General features: G+C 43.7%; 1 protein-coding gene across 12 annotated transcripts in view; it reads left to right on the top strand.

Annotated features, from left to right (window-relative positions):
• MCF2L (MCF.2 cell line derived transforming sequence like) overlaps window positions 1-26,561 on the top strand; it is a 419,732-nt gene that overhangs the window by 354,563 nt on the left and 38,608 nt on the right. For all 12 annotated transcript variants that reach the window (XM_033948040.1, XM_033948048.1, XM_033948047.1 and 9 more), the window contains 4 exons: window positions 14,340-14,465; window positions 19,579-19,800; window positions 20,744-20,836; window positions 21,997-22,075. In XM_033948040.1, the coding sequence (XP_033803931.1) occupies window positions 14,340-14,465; window positions 19,579-19,800; window positions 20,744-20,836; window positions 21,997-22,075 (520 nt within the window). The remainder of the gene's footprint in view (window positions 1-14,339; window positions 14,466-19,578; window positions 19,801-20,743; window positions 20,837-21,996; window positions 22,076-26,561) is intronic.

The following is a 26,561-nucleotide window of genomic DNA, read 5'->3' as shown; positions in this document are numbered from 1 at the left end:
AGAAGAACCAGGATATCCTTAAATGCATGGGGTCTCAACTATGTAATTTCCCTTGAGAAACTGTTTTCAAACTTGAAAAAAAATAGATATTTTGCTGTGGCAGAAAAGCAGGTTCCCAAGATGGATTCTCAGCTTCATTCCCTTCAGACAATAGGCAAGTGAAGATAGTTTATTCATATGTTAGAAGCATTAGAAAATTCTCTTAACTGTAAAAACAAATTGCAGTTTCTTTAATTTTCCTAAAACAAAATGGTTGGTGGCAGATATTCTGTTGAGGAAATACTTTAAGGAAATCCTGAGTATCTCTCATCATGATTTCTAATGTTTTCCACCGGGCTGTAGCAAGGTGTATGTGGCCACACAAGGTGCTAGGAAAGTGAGGGCACCAAAGTTACACCCCATCCATCGGCTTCCCATTCTTGACTATAACATATTGGATGGGGCGAGAACACGGAGCATGCCATACAGGGGGAACTTCTGGCTTGGAGCACTCATGGTTTTCCATATTCCTCAAACATTTCGAGCAGTAGAAGACCAGCCAGGTGAATCTAATGAACTGCTTCCTCTTTCTATTTTGGATTAGTGGAGGATTAGCCAAATGATTCCAGACAGCCAGTGAAGTGAGGTTCAAATCCTACTGCAGCTCTATGTGATCTTAGGCAAGTCACTTAGGGCTCCTTTTACTAAGCTGCGCTAACGGTTTTAGCATGCGCGTGCTAGACACTAATGCCAGCATTGAGCTGGCGTTAGTTTTTGGCGCTGTAGCGTGGCCGTCCCTTAGGGCATAGCAGGGACTGGCCCACAACCACAATATAGCCCCGGCATGCTTCCCCAAAAGGGAGGAAGTCCCTGTTGTGGAGAGCTTACCCTGTGTGTAATAGTCAGGATGGCACAACTCGGGTAAATTATCATAAAGAAATCAAATTTATTTATCATTCAGTTAGGGCAAATCCAAAAATGCATGAAAAGCAAAAGTCCAAAAGTAATGGCAATAATAATGGAAACAAAATAATGCTGCACTCACCAGCCTGGTCTGATCAAGGAGTCAAAACCATATATCTTATGTCCCAGGAAAGTCCTGCTTCATTGTGGGAGCAATGGAACAAACTTAATCCAGTCTCCCATAATCTTCAGTGCAAACGAACAAAACAAAACAACACAACACATTGCAATATTATAGATCTTCCCTTCTCCTTCGAGTTCAAAAACAGAAGGTTGGCAGATTTGCCAGATCAGCTCCTTGTTAGGACAAAGAGCAAAATAACCCTCAATCCCTCCACTAAGAAATTGGGCAGATCCTGCCCCAGCCTTCAGGGTTTTCCAACTCTATGAGGGATAGTGCTGGTGTTGCTTTACTGCAGCCAAGCCACAGCTTGCAGCAGCCATCTTGGCTTCAAGAAAAAAAAAAAAAAATTCCCAAACAAACAAAATAATGTACAGTGGTACCTTGGTTTGCGAGCATAATTCATTCCAGAAGCATGCTCGTAATCCAAAGTACTCGTATATCAAAGCAAGTTTCCCCATAGCAATTAATGGAAACTTGGATGATTCGTTCCACATTGCAAAAACAGGCCTATGTCTTCTTGGGGTCTAACACTTCTCCCTCTTTTCCCCTCCCCTCTCCAACCCAGCATATGTACTCCCCTCTCTTTCAATCCCCACAGACCATCTTTCCCTTTTCTTGCACTCCCGCTCTCACCTCAAGGCCTGCTCCTCCATACAGGCACCCTCTCAGCCCCCAGCCGCTCCAAGAGTGTTAAAATTTCAGCATCACCTCACAGTGCCCGTTATTGCTCCAGGTTCCGGTCCCACTTTACTGGTCCATCTCGTTCTGGTTTTCGGTTTTCCGCTATCGCTCGTCTCTCACCTCAAGGCCACATTCCGCACTGATTGCCTTTCACCAGGCATTGGCAGCTCCACACAGGATGAGAGAGGCGATAGTAACAGGGTGTCAGGGCTTGTGTTCCAGCACCGAAATGCAGCATTTCTTCAGTCAAGCTCCACCCCCTTTTGCTACCACTTCCTGCATTAGCTCCTTCCTGCCACTATGAAGTAGCAGAAGGAAGTGAGACGCCTTCTTTCCAGCCTGCCCTCCACCAATCAGGGCTAGAGGGAGGACCTTTCCACAACTCTCCCCGCCCAGGGACATCCAGGCAGCACCGCCTCTACAAGTAGCAGAATGAACAGAGATGCCTTCTTTCCTGCCTACCCGCCGCCAATCAGGGCTAGAGGGAGGACCTTTGCACAACTCTCCCCTCCCAGGGACATCCAGGCAGCAATATCAGGAGCAGATTGCAAGGCGGTGGTGCCGGCATGGGTTGGTGCTGTTTGCCGGCTGGAGGTAAGAGTTTGGGGGGTGGGTCACGCTCGTTGATCAAGTCAACACTCGTTTTGCGAGTTAAAGTTTGCTCAAGTGTTTTGCTCGTCTTGCAAAACACTCGCAAACCGAGTTACTCGCAAACCGAAATTTGACTGTACTAGCATACGTCCCTCTGCTAGCATGCTCAAAGAATTCACTTATTGTCCCAGAAGTCAAACATTCAAAACCCCAAAAGTTCACTCAAAAGAAAGCTATGCAAAACACAAGCCCAAAATTCAATCAGCTTACATCCATTTCTTCAGTAAGCCCCAATTCTGGTAAAACACTCCAGTCCATTTCCTCATGTTCCTGGTTTACCAAGGCTGTTTCTTCTGGCTCTGTGTTCAGCATTTCCACATCTGTGGGCTCTGGAGGAATTGAAGGCTCCAATGGCGTACCGCCGGGGGGGGGCAGTCCGCCCCGGGGCACGCCTTGGGGGGGATGCACAGTCGGCTTTTCTCACTGCCTCTAACGCCGGCCCTGCAGCTCCGGACTTCCCCACACCTGCCCCCCCCCCCCCCCCGATCGCTATTTTTTAAATGTTATGGCAGCCGCAGTGCTGTATCCGTCAGAGGAGACTTCTAACCTCGGCCTGCCCTGGAACTCTTCCTACAACAGTGACTTCCTTTTCCTAGGCGGGAACAGAAAGTCACTGTTGCAGGAAGAGTTCTGGGGCAGGCCGAGGTTAGAAGTTTCCTCTGACGGGTACAGCGCTGCGGCTGCCATAACATTTAAAATAATAGCAATCGGGGGGGGGGGGGGAACAGGTGTGGGGAAGTCCAGAGCTGCAGGGCTGGCGTTAGAGGGAGTAAGAGCTGATGGTGCCGCAGAGTCCCGTGGGGGGAGGGAGGAAGGAAGAAGAGGAACCAAAGTAAACTAAACTAAACTAAACCTTAGGTTTATATACCGCACCATCTCCATAGTCGTGGAGCTCGGCACGGTTTACAGGAATTGTAATGAGAAAGGAACTCCAAGGAAGAGCTAGATGAAGATCGGAGGAAAAAAGGAAGTTAGAGGGCTAGGATGTCAGATGAGGAGGGAGTGTTAGATTTTTGAGAATAGCCAGGTTTTCAGATGTTTACGGAAGGGTTGGAGAGCACTCAGGTTCCGAAGAAGGGAGGTAAGGTTGTTCCAGAGCTCGGTGAGTCTGAAGGGGAGGAAAGTCCCCAGTGTTCCTGGGAGGGAAATGCCTTTTAATGAGGGGAAGAATAGTTTTGATTTTTGGGTGAGTCTGGTGGTATTAGGGTTTGAGGAGTTCCAAGAAAGCGGAATTAATGGTGGAAGGATGCCGTGGAGGATCTTGAAAGTTAGGCAGATGCATTTGAAGTGGACTCTGGAAATTATCGGAAGCCAGTGAAGCTTGAGAAGGAGCGGTGAGACGTGATCGAATTTACTTTTTGCAAAGATAAGATTGGCCGCGGCATTTTGAATCCGTTGGAGTCTGTGAAGGTTTTTCTTCGTTAGGCTTATGAAGATAGAATTGCAATAGTCCAGTCTGGAGAGGATGATGGATTGGACGAGAACGGCAAAATGTTTTTGATGGAAACAAGATCTTACTTTCCTCAGCATGTGAAGGCTGAAATAACATTTTTTTACCAGGGAGTTGAGGTGGTCATTGAAGGACAATGTAGAATCGATAATGACGCCCAGGACCTTGCTGAAGAATTCGAGCTGCAGAGTGGAGCCAGAGGACAGTGGGATTGAGGTGGGTAGCTGAACTAATTTTGGGCTGAGCCAAAGAAGTTTTGTCTTGGATTCATTCAATTTCATTTGGATGGTGTGGGCCCAAGATTGGAGGTTCGAGATACAAGAGGATATGTTCTCTGAGAGATTAGTGGGGGTTTGTTTTTTCTTTTTTTTAATTCTTTATTCATTTTAAAAATCTTTCACCAAGTGTACAATATTCATAATCAACACAATGAAACAAGGCACTTGCATATCTTATATTATAATCTAAACATATAAATGTAACCCTTTCCCCACCCTCCCTCAAAACCCTTCATTCATGTAACGAAACCTATATTTGTATCCCTCCCCCCTCCTGTTATTATATGATGTCTGACTAATAGGAAAATGACATTTAATCATGACAAAAAGACGCTAATGGCTCCCATATTTTAATTAGTGAGGTTTGAGTCGGTCTCGAGAAGGACAAGGATGTCATCAGCATAGGTGTAAATTGTTTCAAGGGGGGATAGATAGAGGAGTTTTAGAGAGGACATATAAATGTTGAAAAGGATAGGAGATAAAGGTGAACCTTGCGGGACTCTGCAGATTGGTTTCCAGGGGGAGGATGAGGTGTCATTCATGTTGACAATGTAGGATCGGGAACGAAGGAATTTTGAGAACCATTCAAGCACTGTAGAGGTGATGCCAATCTCAGAGAGTTGGTAAATTAGAATATCATGTATCAAAGTATGGCAATTTTGGGGGAGCAGGTGTGGGGAAGTCCAGAGCTGCAGGGGAGAGTGTTGCTGTACCCAGCTGGAGGGAGAAGGAAGATGACGGAGCCCTTAATGTGCAAAAAACCAAGGCTATATTGTTCACTTGGAAACAAGGAATCAATCTGCATGCACGCTTTACTCTTAACAATATGTCTATTGAGATTGTATCATCTTTAAAAATACTTGGTATCATTATCGACAATAACCTCTCCTACCATGATCATCTAATTAATACTACTAAATCATGCTTTTATAGACTACGCCTAATCCGGTCAATCTCAAAATTTTTAGAACCAAAATCGCTAAATATCTTACTACATTCTTTGGTTATCTCTAAACTTGATTATTGTAATTCTCTACTGTTAAATATTACACTAAAAGAAAAGAAAAGTTTACAAATTATACAAAACACTGCCGTTAAGCTTATTCATAAAGGAAAAAAATACGATCATGTCACTCCCTTTTTGATTAAATCACACTGGCTCCCCATTAATCATCAGATTACTTATAAAATCCTATTATTAACATTTAAAACTCTCGACACTAATGAACCTCAATTTATAAATAAACTACTTATTCCATACAATACTTTACGTCCTTTAACGTTCAAATAACCATAAACTTTTAACTATCCCCTCTTTAAAAATGATTGGAACCCGCCGTCAGGATATGTTTTTAGTATCAGCGCCTCAACTTTGGAACTCTTTACCTTTACATTTAAGAGAAATAAATAACTTAAACGATTTTAAAAAGAATTTAAAATGTTTTTTATTCAAGGATGCTTATAACGTTTAGCTTTAGAATTAATTATGAGCTTCTCTTACATGTAACTATTTTTTTTACATCATTTATAAACTTTCAGCCTATTATATAATAATTAAGAAAAATTTTCAATTGAACTTTTACCTTATAACTTTTATCCCTTTTTTTGTTTTTTTTTTTCATATATATTATTACTTAATGTATAAATAGTTAATTTTTTTAATATTTTATGTTATTTACTATGTTAGTAAATTTTAGTATAAATTTGTTAATTTTATAATATTTTATGTTACCTACTACTTTAGTATTATGTTTATTCATATACTGTACTTCGCTTAGATATAATTTTAATTAAGCGATTAATCAAATTTAAATAAAACTTGAAACTTGAAAGGAGATGCCAGGGATTGGAGGGAAGAAGGAAGGTATGTCAGACTAAGGGAAAAGGAAGGGGGAGATCTCAGAGCATGTAGGGGGAGGGGAAGATGGAAGGAAAGGAGAGAAATGCCAGAGAATCAGGGAAGGGCAGATACCAGACTGTGGGGTACGAAGGAAAGAAAGGAGAAGAGAGAGATCCCAGAGCATAGGGAATGGGTTGGTGACAGAGAGAAAAAAATGGAGAGGTGGCAGAGCTGAAATCAATCATGTACAAAGGAGAGAAGGGGCACAGGATAGATAGTTATGTAAGGAACATAGAAAGAAGGAAGATGTTGTATGGAAGAGAGAGAAGGCAGACATTGGATGGAAAGGGCAGAGAGGGCAGTGACTGGAAGGAGCAATACAGAAGGTGAACAGTAGATTGAAGGGGTAGAGAGAGGGACAGACACTGAATGGAAGTGTGGGGGAGAGGAGGGACAGCCACTGAATGGAAGTGTGAGGGAGAGGGGGAGCAAACACTGGAAGGAAGTGGGGAGGAGAAAGAAAAAAGGGCACATGCTGGATTGAAGGACGAGGATAGAGTTAGATACTGGAAGGGGTGAGGGAAAGAGGTGGCAAGCTTTAGGTAGACAGTAAAAAAGGACATTGATGAGAGGGTAGTAAGAACTTAATCTAGACAGATGTAGAAAATAAATTGAAAAGGAAAATGAGGGAAAAAAGGGAAAGGGATTGCAGAGGAGAGGTGTGGGAGAGGGAAGGAGAGGAGAGAGATGCCAGACCAATGGGGGTGAAAGGAGAGATGGAAGGGGGAGGCATACAGTTTCTGGAAGGGGCATAGAAGGAGAGAAGATGCCATATAGGGGAAGAGAGACAGCAGACAGTGGATGGAAGGAAGAGAGTTACAAGAAGATGAGGAAAGCAGAAACCACAGAAGAAAAAGATAGAAAAAAATTTTCTATTTATTTATTGCTTTAGGAGACGTGTCACTGTTTCTGTGTTGTTACACTGTATGCAGAGTCCAGCTTCTTACTGGTTCAATTTAACCTTTGTCTATGTATTTTACAAAACTGTGGAGCGTTTTTTAGCGCCAGCCGTGGTAGTAACAGTTCTGATGCTCAGAATTCTATGAGTGTCAGAGCTGTTACCTCCATGGCTAAAATCCACACTACAGTTTTGTAAAAGAGGGAGGGGTTAGTTTGTGATTACATATTCCATACTAGAGAGCTGCACGGGAACGGGGACGACGGGAATCCCGCGGGACCCGCGGGTTCCCCCTTCGGGTCACGGGGATCCCGTGGGGACGCCCCTAGGGTCGTGGGGATCCCGTGGGGACGCCCCCTAGGGTCGCGGGGATCCCGTGGGGACGCCTCCGAGGGTCGCGGGGCTCCTGCGGGGCTGCATGTACTCAGTCGCGCGGCTCTTCTTCTCCCTACCTTCTCTGCTTGCAGCACAGAGCCGAACGGAAGTCTTCCCGACGTCAGCGCTGACGTCGGAGGGGAGGGAGGGCTTAAACAAAGCCCTCCCTCCCTCCGACGTCAGCGCTGACGTCGGGAAGACTTCCGTTCGGCTCTGTGCTGCAGGCAGGGCAGGTAAGGAGAAGGAGAGTAGCCTCGCGGTTCGAGTGGCTACCAAGGGAGGGGGCGGTCCGCCCCGCCCCACCCCGCCCCGGGTGCAGCACAGCCGGCCAGGTCCCCTTACTTTTGTGGCACTTCCCCGACCGACCGATAACAGCCCGGGTCCGACAATCCTCCCTGCCCTGTAGCCGCGAATCTAAATTACCTTCTTACAGCAGCTGTAAGAAGGTAACTTAGATTCGCGGTTAAGGGCAGGGAGGTTTGTCGGACCGGGGCTGTTGTCGGTCGGTCGGGGAAGTGCCACAAAAGTAAGGGGACCTGGCCGGCTGTGCTGCACCCGGGGCGGTAGAGAAGGAGGGGGGAGAAGGACGCTGAAAGGCCATGGTGAAGACAGGAGGGGGGAGGAAGGACTCTGAAAGCACTTGAAGACAGAGGAGGGAGAAGGACGCTGAAAGCACATGGGGGAATACAAAGGGGGTGGAGAAGGACGCTGAAAGGCCATGGGAAGGGCGGGGGGGGGAAGGACTCTGAAAGCACTTGTGGAAGACAGAGGGGGGAGAAGGATGCTGAAAGCACATGGGGAAGACAAAGGGGTGGAGAAGGACGCTGAAAGGCCATGGGGAAGACAGAGAGGGAGAAGGATGCTGAAAGGACATGGGGAAGATGGGGGGGAGAAGGACACTGAAAGGAAATGAGGAAGAGAGAGTAGGGAGAAAACGCTGGCAGGGAAGAAGACAGATGCCAGACTATGGGGGGAGCGGAGAGAAGAAGATGGGTGCCAGACCAATTTGGAAGGGGGAAGAAAGGGAGAGGCACAGTAACAGAGCAAATGGAAGATGCAGAAGGAAGAGAGACAGTGGATGGAAGGAATTGAATGAGAACATGAGGAAAGCAGAAACCAGGCAACAAAGGTAGGAAAAGAATTCAATTTCTTTTTTTTTTTTTTTTGCTTCAGGATAAAGTAGTATATTAGTTGTGTTGATAAAAATTTATAAACATTAGAGGCTCTGGTAGAAACCCGTTTACAAAGTATGTATTCTTCCCAATTAATATTTTCAAATTAATAAAGTCTTTTTTGCTTATTTGTAAATGGGTTTCTACCAGAGCCTTTAATTCAGTAGCATAATTAAATGAAATAACTATTTCTGAAGTTTATAGGGACGGGCGGGGACGGGTGGGGACGGAGGGATTCCTCACGGGGACGGGTGGGGACGGGTGGGATTCCTCACGGGGACGGGTGGGGACGGGTGGGACTTTGGCGGGGACGGGTGGGATTTCTGTCCCCGCGCAACTCTCTATTCCATACTAGGCGAAGGTGTGTTCTGTGTGTTCGAAAGACATGGTTTTTTCTTAGGCTTGACTGCAGGATTGATCTGTACTAGTCTGGCTTGTTTAGTTTTACAATTGGTGCAGTGGCGTACCTAGGGTATGTGGCACCCGGGGCCCATCATTTTTTGACACCCCCCCATGTAAAAAAATATTTTTTGTAATGACCATGAAATGGAATAAATGGTCAGAATAGAAACAGGCAGTGAAAATTTTCTTATATTCCAAACATAACATAACATAAATTATGTCTAAATTGTCATGACATCAGAAGTACATATGGAGTAGTTGCAGGTGATGCTTGGGACAGTTCTGATTGTGTTAGTTCGGTTTTATGTGTTTTTTGAATAGAAGGGTTTTTATTTCTTTTTGAAGGTTTTGCAGTATGTGGTCGATGTCAATTGGTTGTAGGGTTGGGGGTCGAGTGTTGCAGCTCGAATGGCTAGGAGGTTGTCGAACAGTTTTTTTTCTTTTGACGTTTTTGGTTGGAGGGTGTGTGAATGGTGCGTGAGTTCTCCTATGTCTGTTTGAAGTGGATTGAATTATTTAGCTGAAGAAATTAGTTACCCCCTCATCCCACACACATTAATTCTCTTCCATTTTTGTTCCCATTATAAAAAACACTGATAAGTTCCCAGAAGAAAAATACATTAAAATAAGAAGTGAAAACAAAGGCCCCTACAAATGAGAACATAACATAAGAATAGCCTAACTGGGTCAGACCAATGGTCCATCATGCCCAGTAGCCCATTCTCATGGTAGCCAATCCAGGATACTAATACCTGGTCAAAACCCAAAGAGTAGCAACATTCCATGCTACCGATCCAGGGCAAGCAGACACTTCCCCCATGTCTTAATAACAGATTATGGACTTTTCCTCCAGGAATTTGTCCAAATCTTTCTTAAAACCAGCTACACTATCTGCTTTTACCATAACTTCTGGCCACTTCATTTTTAAGTTTAGATCTTTTCTTTCAAACAGAGACCTTGCTAGATGTCAAATACAGCACAAGGTAACTTCACATGGACTTAGCTGTGCAGGAAATGTGAATCTCCTCATACACCCACCATATAGTGCAAAAATGTGCAAAGGTCTGTTTTTTTCTTTCGATCACTACATAGCCTAATGCCACACAAGCAGCGCTGTTACAAACATATTCTGTAGGTCAATGCTAAGGATAACAAAGTTTCCTTCTTTGGACCAGAAGGAGATACTGATAAACCACTGGAAGAGATCCCAACACAACACCCAAAGACCCACTCAGTGTGTGAACCAATTGAGTGGAGTGGACTAACTGGGGGGTGGAAATGGGCCCGGAGTTTGCTCAGCAGAATTTCCCAGACCACCTCTTCCTCTCAACACATTGACACGCTGCCACCACCACCACTAGAAACACCTCACTGGGTAGGCCAGCTATGCTATAAACTTTATAAAACACATTATTATATTTTCTTATAAAGCACATATTTTAACTGAACTCTCTGACATCCTCAGCCTTTCCATTCACAAAAATAGAAGGAAGAAAAGTTCCCATTTCCTGCTGTTTCATGTCCCCGGCCTATACAATATTTTTTTTCTGCAGACCCTTCAAAAGTCTGACCAAATCCTCGTTTCACTTGCATTATAAAGTACTGAGGATGCCATCTCTCCCCAATCCCAGGACCTAAAGTCTAAGACAGTAGCGCAAACTAATGCTGCCAGATTCAGGAAAAAAAATTTCGATTCGATTCAGCCTATTGAATTGGTTTATCGATTCGATTTTCCTGCCCAGTTGGGTGACTTTTTTCAAAACTCCTGGTGGGTTTTATACTTTTTCACCCCCTTTGGCTTCTCCTAACCACACTGGCGCTGTGGTGTAAATAAAATAAAGAAACAAAAAGGACTTTTCCTCTCTCTGTTAAATCCTAGCTCACGTTTGCAGTCTAACACCAGCTCTGGCAGGATACACATTTCAAATCTGACATATTATAATCACAAAACAGAAAATAAAATTAATTTTTCTACCTTTTGTTGTCTGGTTATATTTCAAATCTTGTTGGTCCAAGGCTCTGGTTTTCTTCTGATAACTTGCTTGCCAGGGTCTCCTTCTTTCTTCTTTCTGCGTGCTAACCATCCATCTGCCAACTCTGTCCTCCCTTTCCATTTCCCTTCCCTCCCCAGGAAGTCTGGTATCTTTCCTTTTTTTCATCTCCCTCCACAGATCCACCTTTTCTTAATTACCCTTTCATCCGGCATCTCTCCCTCCTTCCCCACCACCCCAGAGTCCACCATCTCTTCCTTTCTTTTCCCAATTACCCTCCTATCCAGTATCTCTATCCCTCCTCCACACCATCCCTTGTGTCCAATTTCTCTCCCTTTCAGTTCCTTCCCTCCCTAAATCTCATGGTCCATCATTTCTCTCCCTCTCCTCTATTTTCAGACCCATTATTTCTTCATCCCCCCCAAACTTTGGCATATGCACGTCTCTTTGAACACCCCCTTCCCTCCGTGTACTTCTAAACCAGGGTCCCCCCCAAAGGCCTGTCCCCCCTTAAAGGTCTGCCTGTCCCCCCTTGAAGGCCTTCACCCCCCTTGAAGACCTGTCCCACCCCCTTGTAGGCCTGTCCCCCCCTTGAAGGCCTGCCTGCCTGTCCCCCCCTTGAAGGCCTGTCCCCCCCTTGAAGGTCTGCACCCCCCCAAAGGCCTGCACCCCCCTGAAGGCCTGTCCCCCCCTTGAAGGCCTGTCCCACCCCCTTGTAGGCCTGTCCCCCCCTTGAAGGCCTGCACCCCCCCTGAAGGCCTGCACCCCCCCTGAAGGCCTGTCCCACCCCCTTATAGGCCTGCCCACCCCCTTGTAGATCTGTCCCCCCTTGTAGACCTGTCCCCCCTTGAAGGCCTGCCTGCCCCCCCCTTGAAGGCCTGTCCCTTCCCCTTGAAGGTCTGCACACACCCCCGAAGGCCTGTCCCCCCCCTTGAAGGCCTGCCTGCCTGTCACCCCCCTCCCCCTTGAATGCCTGCCTGCCTGCCTGCCCACCCATCCCACCCTGAAGGACCGCTCGCCCCTCTGGCCTCCCCGCACCACCTATGAAGCAGCACTACTTATGCTCCCGGCCTTGCCGTTCAGTCCCCACCACCCCCGAAGGACCGCTCGCCCCACTGACCTTCCTGCACCACCTATGAAGCAGCCGCAGCAGGATCGCGACGTCAGCTATCCCTGCGCTGCTTAGGCACTGCTTCCTGACGTCAGAGGAGGGGCGGGACCGCGGCGCAGGAAGCAGCGCCCAAGCAGCTCAGGGATAGCTGACCTCGCGATCCTGCTGCTTGCTGCTTCACAGGTGGTGCAGGAAGGTCAGTGGGGCGAGCGGTCCTTCGGGGGTGTGGGGGGACTGAACGGCAAGGCCGGGAGCACCCCTTCAGGGCTGGTACCCGGGGCGGACCGCCCCTCCCGCCCCCCCCTTGGTACGCCACTGAATTGGTGTATTGATGTTGTACTGCTCACTGCAGTATGTAAGATGCTGCCTTTTCCTAGGTACTCATGTGTGACTTGTGGCTTGTTACTAAAAATCATGTTTTCTGTACAGATTGGGGGGGGTGTCAAAAAATGATGGGCCCCAGGTGTCACATATGCTAGGTATGCCACTGGGAGGCTCTTTCCACATGAGAGCTTCCATTGACTCTCTCTTCCTCCTAGACAGCCTGCTCTTCCTGGTCTTCTTCCTGCCCTGCAGGGACATATTGATCAGCCCTGACTATTTTCACTGGGCGATTCCTGGGGCTCTTCACTAGCACAAGGCCGGAACTGGGATCGGGCTTGTGAAAGCGCGTAGCGCGGGGTTAGCGTGTGCTGCAATGCAGCGCACGCTAAAAACGCTAGCGCACCTTAGTAAAAGGAGCCCTTAATCTTCCAATGACTCAGGTATAAATTAGGGAGTCTTTTACTAAAGTTTACATATTATCTGCAGCAGGGCATGTATTAATCTCAAGTAAAAGATCCCTTAAGATCAGGGGTTGGGAACTCCGGTCCTCGAGAGCCGTATTCCAGTCGGGTTTTCAGGATTTCCCCAATGAATATGCTTGAGATCTATTTGCATGCACTGCTTTCAATGCATATTCATTGGGGAAATCCTGAAAACCCGACTGGAATACAGCTCTCGAGGACCGGAGTTCCCTACCCCTTCTTTAGATAGTAAGCCCTCCAGGTACAAGGAAATAAAACCTAGTATACCTGAATATAATTCTCCTTGATGTACTACTGAAAAGGTGTGACCTAAATCCAAATTAAACAAAAAAGGTTTAGCTTATTTTTTTTTATAAAACTCAAGTGAGGCGATTGCTCTCAGGTTCACCCTGCTGGCAACTCTTGCTCATGAGAAAGATAAGTTTAAACAGAGAAGAAGATTTGCTACCGTGAAACATTCCTGAAATAGTTAAATCAAAGATTGGGATAAAATAAAAAGAATAACTATATGGTTGCTCAAAAGGGTGTCAGGTCAAAACCGCGGAAGACAAAGGCGCGCGCCGACAACTGAGTGAAGTGCGGAGGCACGCGCCGAAAAAAATAACTGTTTTTAGGGGCTCCGATGGGGGGGTGGGGGGGTACCCTCCCCCCACTTTACTTTATACAGATCGCGCCGCGTTGTGGGGGGTTTGGGGGGTTGTAATCCCCCACATTTTACTGAAAATTTCACTTTTTCCCTAAAAACTGGGAAAAAGTTAAGTTTATAGTATAATGAGATGGGTTACATCCCCCCAAACCACCCACAATGCCGCCGCGATCTGTATTAAGTAAAGTGGGGGGGCTCCCCAACAAACACCCCCCGTCGGAGCCCCTAAAAACTGTAATTTTCTTCGGTGCGCGCCTCCGTCTTGCGCTCAGTTGTCGGCGCGCGCCTTTGTCTTCTGCGGTTTTGTCTATGAACCCTCAAAAGACACCCGAGGCAGGCTAAGAGCCGAAACACTGACAGTGTCGGGTCTTTTTCCTCTGGAATAAAGAAATATATGTCCCATATCTTCAAGCGCTACACTCTTTATTGAGTGATACCTAACAGAGTATTACATATGCTTTTTTTTTTTTTTTTTTTAACGACTGCACTTGGAAAAATGATTCCATGATAAATCTACTGTTGCTTTTGTTGCAGCAATATCAAATAGGGCTATTTAATATTGCTGCAAAGGGGTTGCCCCTTATTTATTTTGCTTTTATTAGTTTCCCTTTTTAATTACTTGGTTCCTCACTCTTTAATGTGGACTTGAAAAGGGTCATTTCTATTGTCTGGCCTTTAATTTTGTACCTTTTTGTTTAATTTATGTGAACCGTTTTCTTGTCTATATGGGGAGTATGAAAATATTTTTAAAAATGCAATATTTTTAGATAAAAAAGAGAAAATGATTTTGATCTGTAAGGATGAGGTCATTTCCAAGAGAGGAGAATTGAAAAGCACTGGCAAATCCTTGCAGTAGCAAGGTTTTCACTTCCTACTGTCTTATAACTGTGAGCATCTCTGTTAATTATTCAGGAAATGCTGAAATACAGTAAGAACTGTGAGGGTGCTGAAGACTTGCAGGAAGCATTGACATCCATACTGGGCATTCTCAAAGCTGTAAATGATTCTATGCATCAAATTGCCATTACTGGATATGAGGTAAGTGCTGTTATGTTAAATTGAGCATTTGTAATTTATACCTTATATTATTAACAAACATAGCTGCTGATATTTGTGAGTTGAAATGGTTTTCCACCATGGATTTATATTTCCTTTTACCTCCCAGCCATCCTGTGGATGCTTGATTTCTTACCCTTCTAATGTACCCTTCTACTGGAAATACTGAATTACTCATCAATTGATATTTACTTCCCATGGTACTTACATGCTCATTCATAATTAAAGCATTTCTGCTTTTGCATATACAGTGGTACCTCGGTTTACGAGTGCACCGGTTTGCAAGTGTTTTGCAAGACGAGCAAAACATTCGCAAAATCGGCGCCTTGGAAACCGAGCGTGCCTCGATTTACGAGCGTCCCCCCATGATCTGGCACCCTCTCCCCCGCAATTCGACACCCCCCCCCCCGCCGCAATCTGAAGTCCCCCAGACCCACCCGAACCCGCTTCTTACTTTCATATCGGCACCAGCACCGGCATGTCCTGTGCATTGGTGCTGGTGCCCGAAGTTTGGCCTCCTCTTCTTTGCTGGGCCTTGAGCATCTGCGCATGCTCAAGGCCTGCGAGTTCACGCTCTCTCCGAGATTCTTGGAGATCTCGGAGAGAGCGTAAACTCGCAGGCCTTGAGCATGCGCAGATGCTCAAGGCCCAGCAAAGAAGAGGAGGCCGATCTTCGAGCACCTGCACCAAAGCACAGGACATGCCGGTGCCGAGGCCGAGATGAAAGTAAGAAGCGGGTTTGGGTGGGTCTGGGGGACTTCAGATCGTGATGGGGGGTGCCGGATCGGGGGGGGAGGGTGCCGGATCGTGGGGGGGGGCCTTCGGGGGAGCAATGCCATTTCTCGTGGGGGGGGGAGGATAGAGCAGCGCCGCTGGCCTCGGGGCGGGGGGTGGGAACGTATCAAAGTGAGTTTCTATTATTTCCTATGGGGAAACTCGCTTTGATATACGAGTATTTTGGTTTACGAGCATGCTTCTGGAACAAATTATGCTCGTAAACCAAGGTACCACTGTATATTAGGTCGGTATGATTGTCTTTACTTTTACATCAACAATGCAGCTATTGCACACATTGAATCATGGCTGGCACTCAAGGGATGACAAACTCCAACCCTTTTCAGGGGCAGTTATCAAGATGACCACTTTGGAACAAAGTCCACAGATGTTTCTACCCACTGATCTTGCATCAGCTTTTTCACTGGGCACATTTTCAGAGAAAATAACACACATAAAATTGAAAACTGAATTTATGGAGTCAAGATAGCATTGAGAACAGACACATGAACGGGTCTCTTTCTCTGAGTGCCTGGCCGGTTACCGTTGTTGATTTCACCCGCTGATTTTAGTGATGGGGAAGCGAAAAAGTGTTACACAAACTCACCCTCAAGTGACTGGCTCCGAGATTGTTAGTCCAGATTATGATATCCAGAGTGGTTTCCCGACATGTTCCAGCTGCAGATATTGCTTTGGGAAGGAAGTAGAGTGAGTTGGCTAACCTTAGTGCAGACTGGGCTTCACTTAGCCTGGAACAGAGGCTGGCTCCCCTTTGATCTGGAAGCAGTGTGGATACAGAAATGGCTGAAGGACTGCTATCCTGAGAGGAGTTTGCGGCAATCAACCTGGAGGTCTTCTATTGGGGCAGCTCTGTTAAAGGAGAAAACCTGGTGAAGCTTGAAGAATGGTCTGAAATTTGGCAGCTAAAATTTAATGCTAAGAAATGCTACTACTCTGCAATATAATTTTCTTATAGTTTTCTGTTGTACGAGTTATGATCCCCTTATACTGGGAGCTAAATAATATACTGTATAACTTTTCTTGAGGTAAAATTTTATTTTTGCTTGGATTATTTCTGAATCTCTACTGAAGATATAAGTTTGATGCTTGTTTATTTAACTTTAAATTCAATAAATAATTTTTTTTAAAAAAGAAAAGAAAACTAGACCTGTGCATGTTGGTTTTGATCTAAATGCATCCCTGGGAGTGCTTTCTTTAAACAGAGTGAAAGAGTAACCTAGTGGCTAGATATTGGGTTGTATCAATAGAAGTTTCGTCAGCCGAAAGCCTGAAGTCATAATGCTGTTGTACAGGGCCATGGTGAGACCTCATCTGGAGTACTGTGTGCAATTCTGGAGGCCACATTACAGTAAAGATGTGCGCAGGATTGAATCGGTTCAGCGGACGACCACCAGGATGATCTCGGGGCTCAAGGGTCTCTCGTATGAAGAGAGACTGAACAAATTGCAGCTCTACACTCTCAAGGAACGTAGGGAGAGGGGAGACATGATCGAAATATTTAAGTACCTCACGGGACGTGTCGAAGTGGAAGATGATATTTTCTTTCTCAAGGGACCCTCGGCCACAAGAGGGCACCCGCTCAAACTCAGGGGCGGAAAATTTCATGGCAACACCAGAAAGTATTTCTTCACAGAGAGAGTGGTTGATCATTGGAACAAGCTTCCAGTGCAGGTGATCGAGGCAGACAGCGTGCCAGACTTTAAGAATAAATGGGATACCCATGTGGGATCCCTACGAGGGTCAAGATAAGGAAATTGGGTCATTAGGGCATAGACAGGGGGTGGGTAAGCAGAGTGGGCAGACTTGATGGGCTGTAGCCCTTTTCTGCAGTCATCTTCTATGTTTCTATGTAACACTTCATTGCCTCAGGTGCATACTAAGCCTGTAAGCCCTTTGGAGACAGAGAAGGGGAATACCTAGCATACCTGAATGTTAAGTCACTTTAAGGTAGTACTGAAAAGGCATGAGCTAAATCTAAACAAATAAATTATTTGCATCTTTTAAGCTGCAATAAAAGAAGGGTGATTTCTTTGATAGTCAGTTTATATAGTTAAAGTTTTTGAAAACTTGTCATAAAACATTTTTGCATATTAAGCATATTTTACACAGAAATTTGCTCTTATAAATGTATGCAGAGAGAGGGATATAGACTCGGAAAGTAGATGTTGAACAAGGCAAGAATAAGGGCACAGAGAAGAGAGATGCTCAAAATAGCAGGAGGACAGAGAGACAAGGACCCAGAGGGGAGATGGATGTTGGGCATGGAGACAGAAGAAATGATAAATGTACAGAGAGAGTTCCAAGCAGAAGCCAGAGACTGGGGCCCACACAATTAAGAAAAATAAAATGACCAGACAAAAAAAAGTAGAAAAATGAACTTTATTTGCTAGTTATTGATTACAATTTGTCAGTTTTTGTAATGTACAGGTATTAGACATGGCTGGAGCCCATGAGATATACCTCACTCATTGTAGTGGTAAATTTCATGTTGTAGGATGCACCACCTTTGGCATTTCTGCATAGAATTTTTATTGTTTCTATTTCTCTGCATTATACTTTTGTGTCCATTTGCCATAAATGTGTGACTTTGCAAAATGTTATGTTTGCATATTAATGTGTTAGATTTTTAAGGAATAATCACGTGTAAACTTTTTAAATTAAGGAAAATTTGGGATGTGATGGATTTTAAGTTTGCATTAGCATACAGATAAGTAGTTTATTGCAATTCATTAATTGGCATTAATATGTATCCTGTTCTATAGGGTTTTTTTATGCTGCTCAGGTTGTCATCTACTTGGTAGGAAAAATAATTACGAGAAGCATTGGTTTGAATGCAGCTAAGCGGAATTGCTATTTACATTCATATTTTCACATTTACGGTACATGGGTGAACATTTATGCACACCACTAGGAATCATTTTAGGAGCTTGACACATGGAGGGCCATTTTCCAAAGGATGCCTAAGTCCAACCTTGGATATTTTCAGCAAAATGTCAAAAATAAGAAACATCCAAGCAGCCATTTTCAAATGGCAAACCAGTAGATATCCAAATATATATATTTTTCAAAAATCGCTGCCGGGATGTCAAGACCGGGATGTCAAAACATCCAAAGTTATACCCAATTTCCAATCCAAATGGAATGTATTTGGACATAGTAGGGGTCAATCTTGTAATAGACTGGCCACCCAGATATGCCAACAGAGCAGTTAGACTCTTTAGAGGGCACTACTGTGTGTGAACTTCACATAAAGAGTATCACATGTACATCTGACCATAACCCCCTTGTAATTTAGGGTGAGCACCCCAACATTCCCCTAATACCTATAATGCCCACCAGTCTACTATACCAATAGTTCTTATGGCTACAGGTGGCAACTATATGGTAGTAGAGTACAGATTTTGTGGGTTTTGATGGTATCACACTTTCCACCATAAATTTGCTGGTTAGAGTGGCTTAAGATCTAGCTCCTCCTGTCCATGGTTCACTAGCCCACTCAGTGGGCTACTTAAAGACACCTGTGTGCTACTTTAGTAAGCTTTCCCATACCTGGTGTTCTAGAGACAGAAATGTACTCTTTTGTATTCAGAGTTTTGTTTTATGGGGTAGAAGATGGTGTGGGAAAGTGTGTGTGTGTGTGGGGGGGGGTCATTACTTAGTCTCTCTGATGGCCATCTGGTCATTTTAGGTACCTTTTTGGCATTTAGACGCTTCTAAAACAGGTCTAGCCCAAAATGTCCAAGTTCCATCCAGGACGTCTTAGAAAATGTTTGATTATAGCTGCAAAACATCCAGGATTGCCCATAGCACGCTCATTTACACACCTCCAAAATTTCCCCTTGATCCTTGGATGTACAACAGAAAAAACGTCCAACTAGACATCCAGAAAACTGGTTTTGAAAATCAGCACTTGGACATTTTGGCAAGCAAAACGTCCAAGTGCCGACTTAGGCAGGTTTTTCAATGTTTTCCTCTTTTGATTATGCCCCTAATAGATACCTGCAATATGTTGCCTTTATAAGGTAGGTGCCTATTTTGAAATATTTTTAAACACCCTGGTATGAAAATACTGCTTAAATATCACAGTGTACTCTATCCTTATGGATCTCAGGTCAGCAGTGGCATAATTATTGATATTGAAGAATATCCACTGAAAACTGAACCAGAGGTTTTCATGTATATATAAGAAGCAGTTAGTATGTGTTGCTGCTTAAAATCTTGTGGGATTCAAGGTTAATTTATTCTTAGGTTTAGCATTGAAAACTAAAATAAATAATCAACTCTCTTTTACTAATTTCAGGGAAATCTAAATGAACTTGGGAAGCTCCTAATGCAAGGATCCTTCAGTGTATGGACTGAGCATAAAAAAGGCCATTCCAAAGTGAAAGATTTGGCACGATTTAAACCAATGCAAAGGCACCTTTTTCTCCATGAGAAGGCAGTGCTGTTCTGCAAGAAAAGAGAAGAAAACGGCGAGGGATATGAAAAGGCACCCTCCTACAGTTATAAGCATTCACTAAAGGTATGATAAACCAGTAAGACGTCCAATGGAAGCTGTGAAGTCCTTTTGTGTACTAAAATCTACTGTATGGTACTATTTTGAGCTGAAATAAGTCATTCATATCTACAGCTGTATGAACATATGTACTCTGTAGATTAATCCCAAGAATTTCTTACTTTTTTTGAGTTTCTACAAAAGTGAATCTTCAAGTTCAAGGATGTAGGGCAGAAATGGGCAAAACCTGTTGGGCCAAAGACCACATTAGTGTCCCTATCTCTCAAAGTGTAGGCCACTTTATTCTGGAACGCCAATTTAGTGTTGTCACTTACAGTAGGGACATGACTTCAGTCAGCCCATAACAGGAAGTTAAATCCATGGACTATCAGAAGCGGTTCTGCTGTTCTGGCCAGAACAAGTGTAATGCTCCAAGGTGGTGGGAAAGTGCTAGAGGTGACCTGTGGGCTGTAGTTTGGGCATCTCCAATGTATACTTTGCATTATTAATCTTTGATTTAATACGTTAGTGTAACATACAGTGCTCCTTTTACAAAGGTGCGCTAGCAGTTTTAGTGCACGCCTAGCGTGTGCTAAAATGCCGCGCACCCTAGCTGCTACCACCTCCTTTTAAGCAGGCGGTAATATTTTGGATAGCACGCACTAATCCGGTGCGTGCGCTAAAAACGCTAGCGCACCCTTGTAAAAGGAGCCCATAGTGCTTCAGATAAGTTGATTGCATTTTATGTGCAGCAGTTTTTATTATGGAATCTCAGAGGAAAGCTTCAATCGTGGAAGCTCACATCACTGATGATTGTTTTTGTTTTCTTTAATAATTTTAATTGAAAAGATGTGTTAGAAATAAAATTACACCATTTTATAGTTAGTAGGTGCAACTTTAGACTGCAAAGATTTTTTCTGGTACTATTCTGGAAACTTCCATGTCACCTTTAGTTCATTATGTTTGGCAGATGACTTCTGTTGGAATAACAGAAAATGTGAAGGGGGATATAAAGAAATTTGAGATCTGGTATAATTCGAGGGAAGAAGTTTATATTGTACAGGTAATCCAGCTTTTTTTTATTGTCTTACTTTTAGAATTGTACTTAATTGTTGTCACATGAAGCCAAAATTGTGCTATGTGTTAAAGTTGTCATTCTTTACTTTGAGGTATGTTAAAATATACTGTGGAATAGAAAATGCATAATATATACATATATGACCTGATTTTTTAAAGGGTTAACCAAGCAGGATTTCAACCCTGCTGAGCTAGCCATCTGCCAATAATTAGCAGCACAAGTGAGCAGTGAGCTTCTGTCCACTGGGACAGTACTCCAGGGGCAGAGTTGGCACTTGGTTAGTAGTAATATCCAGTCCACTATCTGGTTAATTAAGCGGATAAAGTGAGGACAGCCAAAAGGTTGTCCTAACATTATATACTGAGCTGAGTTCCAGTCTGAATATTGACCAGTGCCTGGTAACCACACCCCCTAAAAGACTCCCCACCACCACCACCTACTACCACATCCTGTACAAAATCTTACCCTCTCCTCAGGCCTACCTTAGGGCCCATCATGGCCTAGTGGTTAGTTGAAAATGGAGCAATCCCCACTCGCTCCTGCCTATGGTGACTTAGAGATCAAAATGGCTGCTGTGAACTCTCACAGTAATACCCGTGAGAGTTCACAGCAGCCATTTTGAACTCAGCATGGAGCTCAGCAGTAGAGATTTCTCCTGCTTCAATTACCCATTAGGTGACAAGGGGCCCTAAGGTGATGGAAGAGGAGTTTAAGGTATAGGGGATGCTCGTTGGAGGGCTGTTCAGAAAGAGAGTAAGATCTTGTGGAGAAGGGGTTTGGGAAGGAGACAGTTCCTTTTTGGGGGGGAGGGGGGTCAGAAGGAGCTAACGATATTCAGCTTGCTACCCAGTTATCTAACCCAGCTGCAGATGGAACAGTGTACCTGTACACCTGTGTTCCAGGCTTAGCCAGGACCCTCACATAGCCAAGATATTCTTTGCTGGAATCCATATAGATGCCAGCAATGAATATCGGAATCTAATTACAAAACTGCTGACCACCACTGGCTGAATATTACCCCTCTACCTTGCAGTCCTATCAGGAAGGAGTTTCAAAGTGTCCTTCCCATTGTATTAACTGACAGTTGGTTTTTCTTAAAGGTTTGCTCTTTCTGTTGAAATGCTAACTGCCTTCTCTTTCATTAGGCACCAACTGCTGAAATCAAAGCCCAATGGGTAAATGAAATTAGAAAGGTCTTAACTAGTCAGCTGGAAGCTTGCAGAGGTAAAATACCACTTCTCTACTTTTGAGTTTTCTATGTTCAGCATGTATAATAACAAAAATTTAAATGACTGTGTTGTTGATATGTTAAGAATAGAGTTACCAAATGCTCAAGAAAACCTGGACATGTCTTTTTAGATGACTGTCCTGGTACCCGGGGGGGATTTCCAAAACCCAGCATTTTGTCTGGGTTTTGGAAGGCCCCGAGCTCGGGGCCATGTCCGGAAGTCCTCTAGATGCGGCCCTGAGCTCAGGGAAGAAAAAACAAAGTTTATGTGAAGGCGGGGCCAGAGGGCAGAATGGGGTGGAGTGGATGGGGCTGGGGTGGAATGAGGTGGAGTCATGTGTCCTCTTTTTTTTTTTTTTTCTGATGAAATCTGGTAACCCTAGTTTAGAAGGCAACTCTAATTGTGAGGAACAAAGGCCAATGCCAGGCAAACTTCTATGGTTTAACTTTAATGTACAGTACACGTACATCTGGCAGTGCTATAGTATTAAGGATAAAGCTGGGCAGACATCTACAGACTGTGTCCTGTGTATGGTAAAGTGGATTTGGATAGGCTGGCATGGACTTTGATGGCAACTCTAGTAGTAGAGATATAAATACCAGGTGGATTTCTACATTCTATATCCCAAAAATGACAAAGAAAAGTCAAGATCATTGTTGATCATGAATTAATAAGTTTGAAGATTTACGGTGCTGTGTTATAGACCATATCCCCATTAGTTATCACAACCGTCAACATTTGCTTTTACAAAGAGAACTATTCTGGATACACACCTTGGAAACTGAGGAACCGACTGGGTTGAATTCTAGAACTGAATGGCAACATATATTATGATTGAAGATTGAACTTTTTTTGGATATTAAATGCTTTGATGAACTAGCATTATTTTTTTCCCTTTGTCTCTGCTATTCCTATATATTTTTTGTTTATTTTTTTGAAATTATTGTACACATGATTCTATCCAATCCTTTTGAGTTTTTCGATTCACGTGACTATAAGCGACAGATTTATGAGGCGGGGCAGTTTCCACTCTCTGTGTTGGAGGAGCCGCCATGTTGAATCATAGAATCGATCTGAGAGTATGTTTGAACGCTGTGACCATCGGGAGGAGAGGGGAATGAGCATGTATTCTACAAATGTTATGTATTTTTTAAAAAAACATTTTTTTTGTTTTGTTTTGTAGAACTAATCGCCGCTTTACATCCTGAGACAGCTATACATAGCGAAACGCTGGCCATCGTCGATGTGCGGTGCACTTCTCTGTTCCCTAGTGGGGTTGTGTTCTTTAAAGATTTACAGACACAGTGGTTCCAATCAAGCATAGATTTGAGTCCATTTGCATTGCACGAGGCTTTTTCCAGTTTTGAAATATTATTGAGGAGGTTTTTTATGCCAGTGATTTAACTGTACCCCAGTAAATCTCCATCTGTTTTTTTCAACCTGAACTATTGGTTTGGTGGAGGAGGGGATCTGAGGCTTTTTCCTCCTCTGGATAATTTTCAAGGAAAAAGCAGTGCTGAAGTGCTAATTGTGGGCCATCCAGCTTTGTATTTGAACCCCTGTAACTGTATTAACATATATCATTCTCTCAAGAAAGGAATCCATTGGTTCTCCATAAGGTATTGCACTGTGCTGAAAAACAGATCGGAAGTGTAGTTTTGTATTATTTGGGTGTCCGAAGGGCTTGTGTCGGATTTATTAACTCAGTTACCGACAGATCTGCAGCAGTCGGGTTTGCCAATAGTAAAACACGACTCAAAATAGCCAAGCAATTGTTAGTGAATCAATCGCTTGGCTATTTTGCATGGGGTTTTACTAATTTGCATGGGACGATTGGGATCAGATCGCTACAGGCGTTAGTGAATAGTGCAAGAGGGGAATCTAGTCGTAAAGGGCCCGCAGTACATGATCGGTTTGCTTAGTGAATCTAGCCCTATGTTACTATCATAACACTGCAGTCGCTCTCATGGGGATGGTTACAACAATTCAAGCAGCATTGGATCAAGATCAGATTGTGATTTTACTCTCCTTGGACTTGTCTGCTGTGTTAGTTTGGTGAACCATGATATACTACTCAAAAAAGTTACAATAAATTGGAATAACTGCAATGGCATGGCAATGGTTCAAATTCTTATCTTTCATATAGGACCTATAGAGGGCCATTTTTGATATGTTTAAATCCAAGTTTTAGACACACAAAAATCCAATACCAAACATGCCCATTTTCAAAATTGTAAAACTAGAAAAGGTTCAAAGAAGTGCGAAAAGAGACGATAAAGGGGATGGAACGCCTCTCATATGAGGAAAGACTAAAATGGATAGGGCTCTTCAGCTTGGAAAAGAGATGGCTGAGGGGAGATAAGATTGAAGTCTACAAAATCCTGAGCAGAGTATAATGGGTACAAGTGGATCAATTTTTCACTCCGTCAAAAAATTACAAAGACTAAGGGACACTCGATGAAGTTACAGGGAAATACTTTTAAAACCAATAGGAGGAAATTTTTTTCACTTGGAGAATAATTAAGCTCTGGAACGCATTGCCAGAGGTTGTGGTAAGAGCGGATAGCGTAGAACGGATAGCGTAAGAGCGGATAGCGAGGAAAAAACTATAACTGAGATTTAGCAGGGGTAGTGGTAAGACAGAAGGAAGGGTTGGTACGCGCTAGCGAGTGTGAGATCAAGTGTGGAGGGGGGGAGAGTGGGAAGGGGGAGAAGCCGGTGGCAAATGGGATTGAGATCCCTGTTCACGGAAGAGGTGCGTTTTGAGGAGTTTTCTAAAACTAAGGTAAGAGGGGGCCTCGAGTATTATTTGGGCAAGCCAAGGGTTCAGCTTAGCCGCCTGGTAAGCAAAGGTTTTGTTGAGAAATCTATTGAAGTGGCATAATTTTAGGGGTGGGAAGGCGAACAGCTGGGTTCTACGTGAAAAGTTTGGACAAGTTCCTGGAGGAAAAGTCCATAGTTTGTTATTGAGAAAGACATGGGGGAAGACTGCTTGGTACTGTATGAAGATGAAAGTGAGGTTCTTCAAACCTTGACAAATCCAGAACTACACCTCACTCTGTAAGAAGAGGAAATCAAAAATATAGCTAAATCTCCAAAATGAGATAAGCTATCACATCCACCTCTAATATGTTGTAAGTCTTTAACATTTACTGTACTCCGTCATCTTCTAATATTTTCAGAAGTAAGACAAACCAGTGGCATCTGATAATCCATTCATTTCTTTTTCTTTGATAGTGCAGAGTTACTAGCATGCCCCGACGGGACCCGTTTCGCCCACACAGGGCTTTCTCAAGGGTTCACAATAGGTGCTCTTATTTTTGGCGTCCTCACATTCTAGGAGCTAGATCTGCTAGAAAGCCCTGTGTGGGCGAAACGGGTCCCGTCGGGGCATGCTAGTAACTCTGCACTATCAAAGAAAAAGAAAAAGAAATGAATGGATTATCAGATGCCACTGGCTTGTCTTACTTCTGAAAATATTAGAAGATGATGGAGTACAGTAAATATTAAAGACTTACAACATATTAGAGGTGGATGTGATAGCTTATCTCATTTTGGAGATTTAGCTATATTTTTGATTTCCTCTTCTTACAGAGTGAGGTGTAGTTCTGGATTTGTCAAGGAAGCCACTACTTGTCCTGGATCGGTAGCATGGAATATTGCTACTCCTTGGGTTTTGACCAGGTACTAGTGACCTGGATTGGCCACCGTGAGAATGGGCTACTGGGCTTGATGGACCATTGGGCTGACCCAGTAAGGCTATTCTTATGTTCTTATGAATGTGTTTGTGCTCTGTCCAGGGCAGACTGGATGGGACCATTCAGATCTTTATCTACTGTCGTTTACTGTGTAAGACACTTCTGTCAGCATGATAATGGTGTGTTTTTTTTTAAGACACCCTCCTTTTTTTTAATGGCATTTAATTGGTGCAGCCAATTAATGTACCAATTAACCAATTAAGTTAGGTGGCAGTAGGGTACCATTTTTAAAATTAGACCTGAAATACCTACTGAGGCTGAATGTAACTCGCCTTGATCTATCACTGAGAGAGCACAAACTAAATCCAAATACTGTAATTGTTTTAAATCATGTAATAAGTACATAGATCCGTGATCATGTACTTTACAAATCATGTAAATTCACCTTATTCTCTCTTCATAAAGTGTGTGTATGTATATATGTATGTAATTAAAAATAAGTCTTTTAATCTAAATCTTTTTTTTTTATTGAAACTTAATCTACATCTTTATTTTTTTACCATTTGGCTTGGTTAAGGTGACCAATGTGGTGTTGGATCTTCTGAATTTCCCGAGTCTCTAATTTCCATACTTTAACTATGGGCTCCTTTTACTAAGACTTTAACATGCGGAATAATGCGCGCTAGACCTTAACGCCAGCATTGAGCTGGCGTTAGTTCTAGAAGCGTAACGCGCGGTAATTTCCTGCATGCGCTAAAAACGCTAGCGCACCTTAGTAAAAGG

This window comes from Geotrypetes seraphini, chromosome 6 (assembly GCF_902459505.1).
Source record: "Geotrypetes seraphini chromosome 6, aGeoSer1.1, whole genome shotgun sequence".
In the NCBI taxonomy this organism is placed as follows: domain Eukaryota; kingdom Metazoa; phylum Chordata; class Amphibia; order Gymnophiona; family Dermophiidae; genus Geotrypetes; species Geotrypetes seraphini.
Note: the sequence above shows the minus strand (reverse complement) of the source record. Positions and strands in the feature narration are given on the sequence as shown.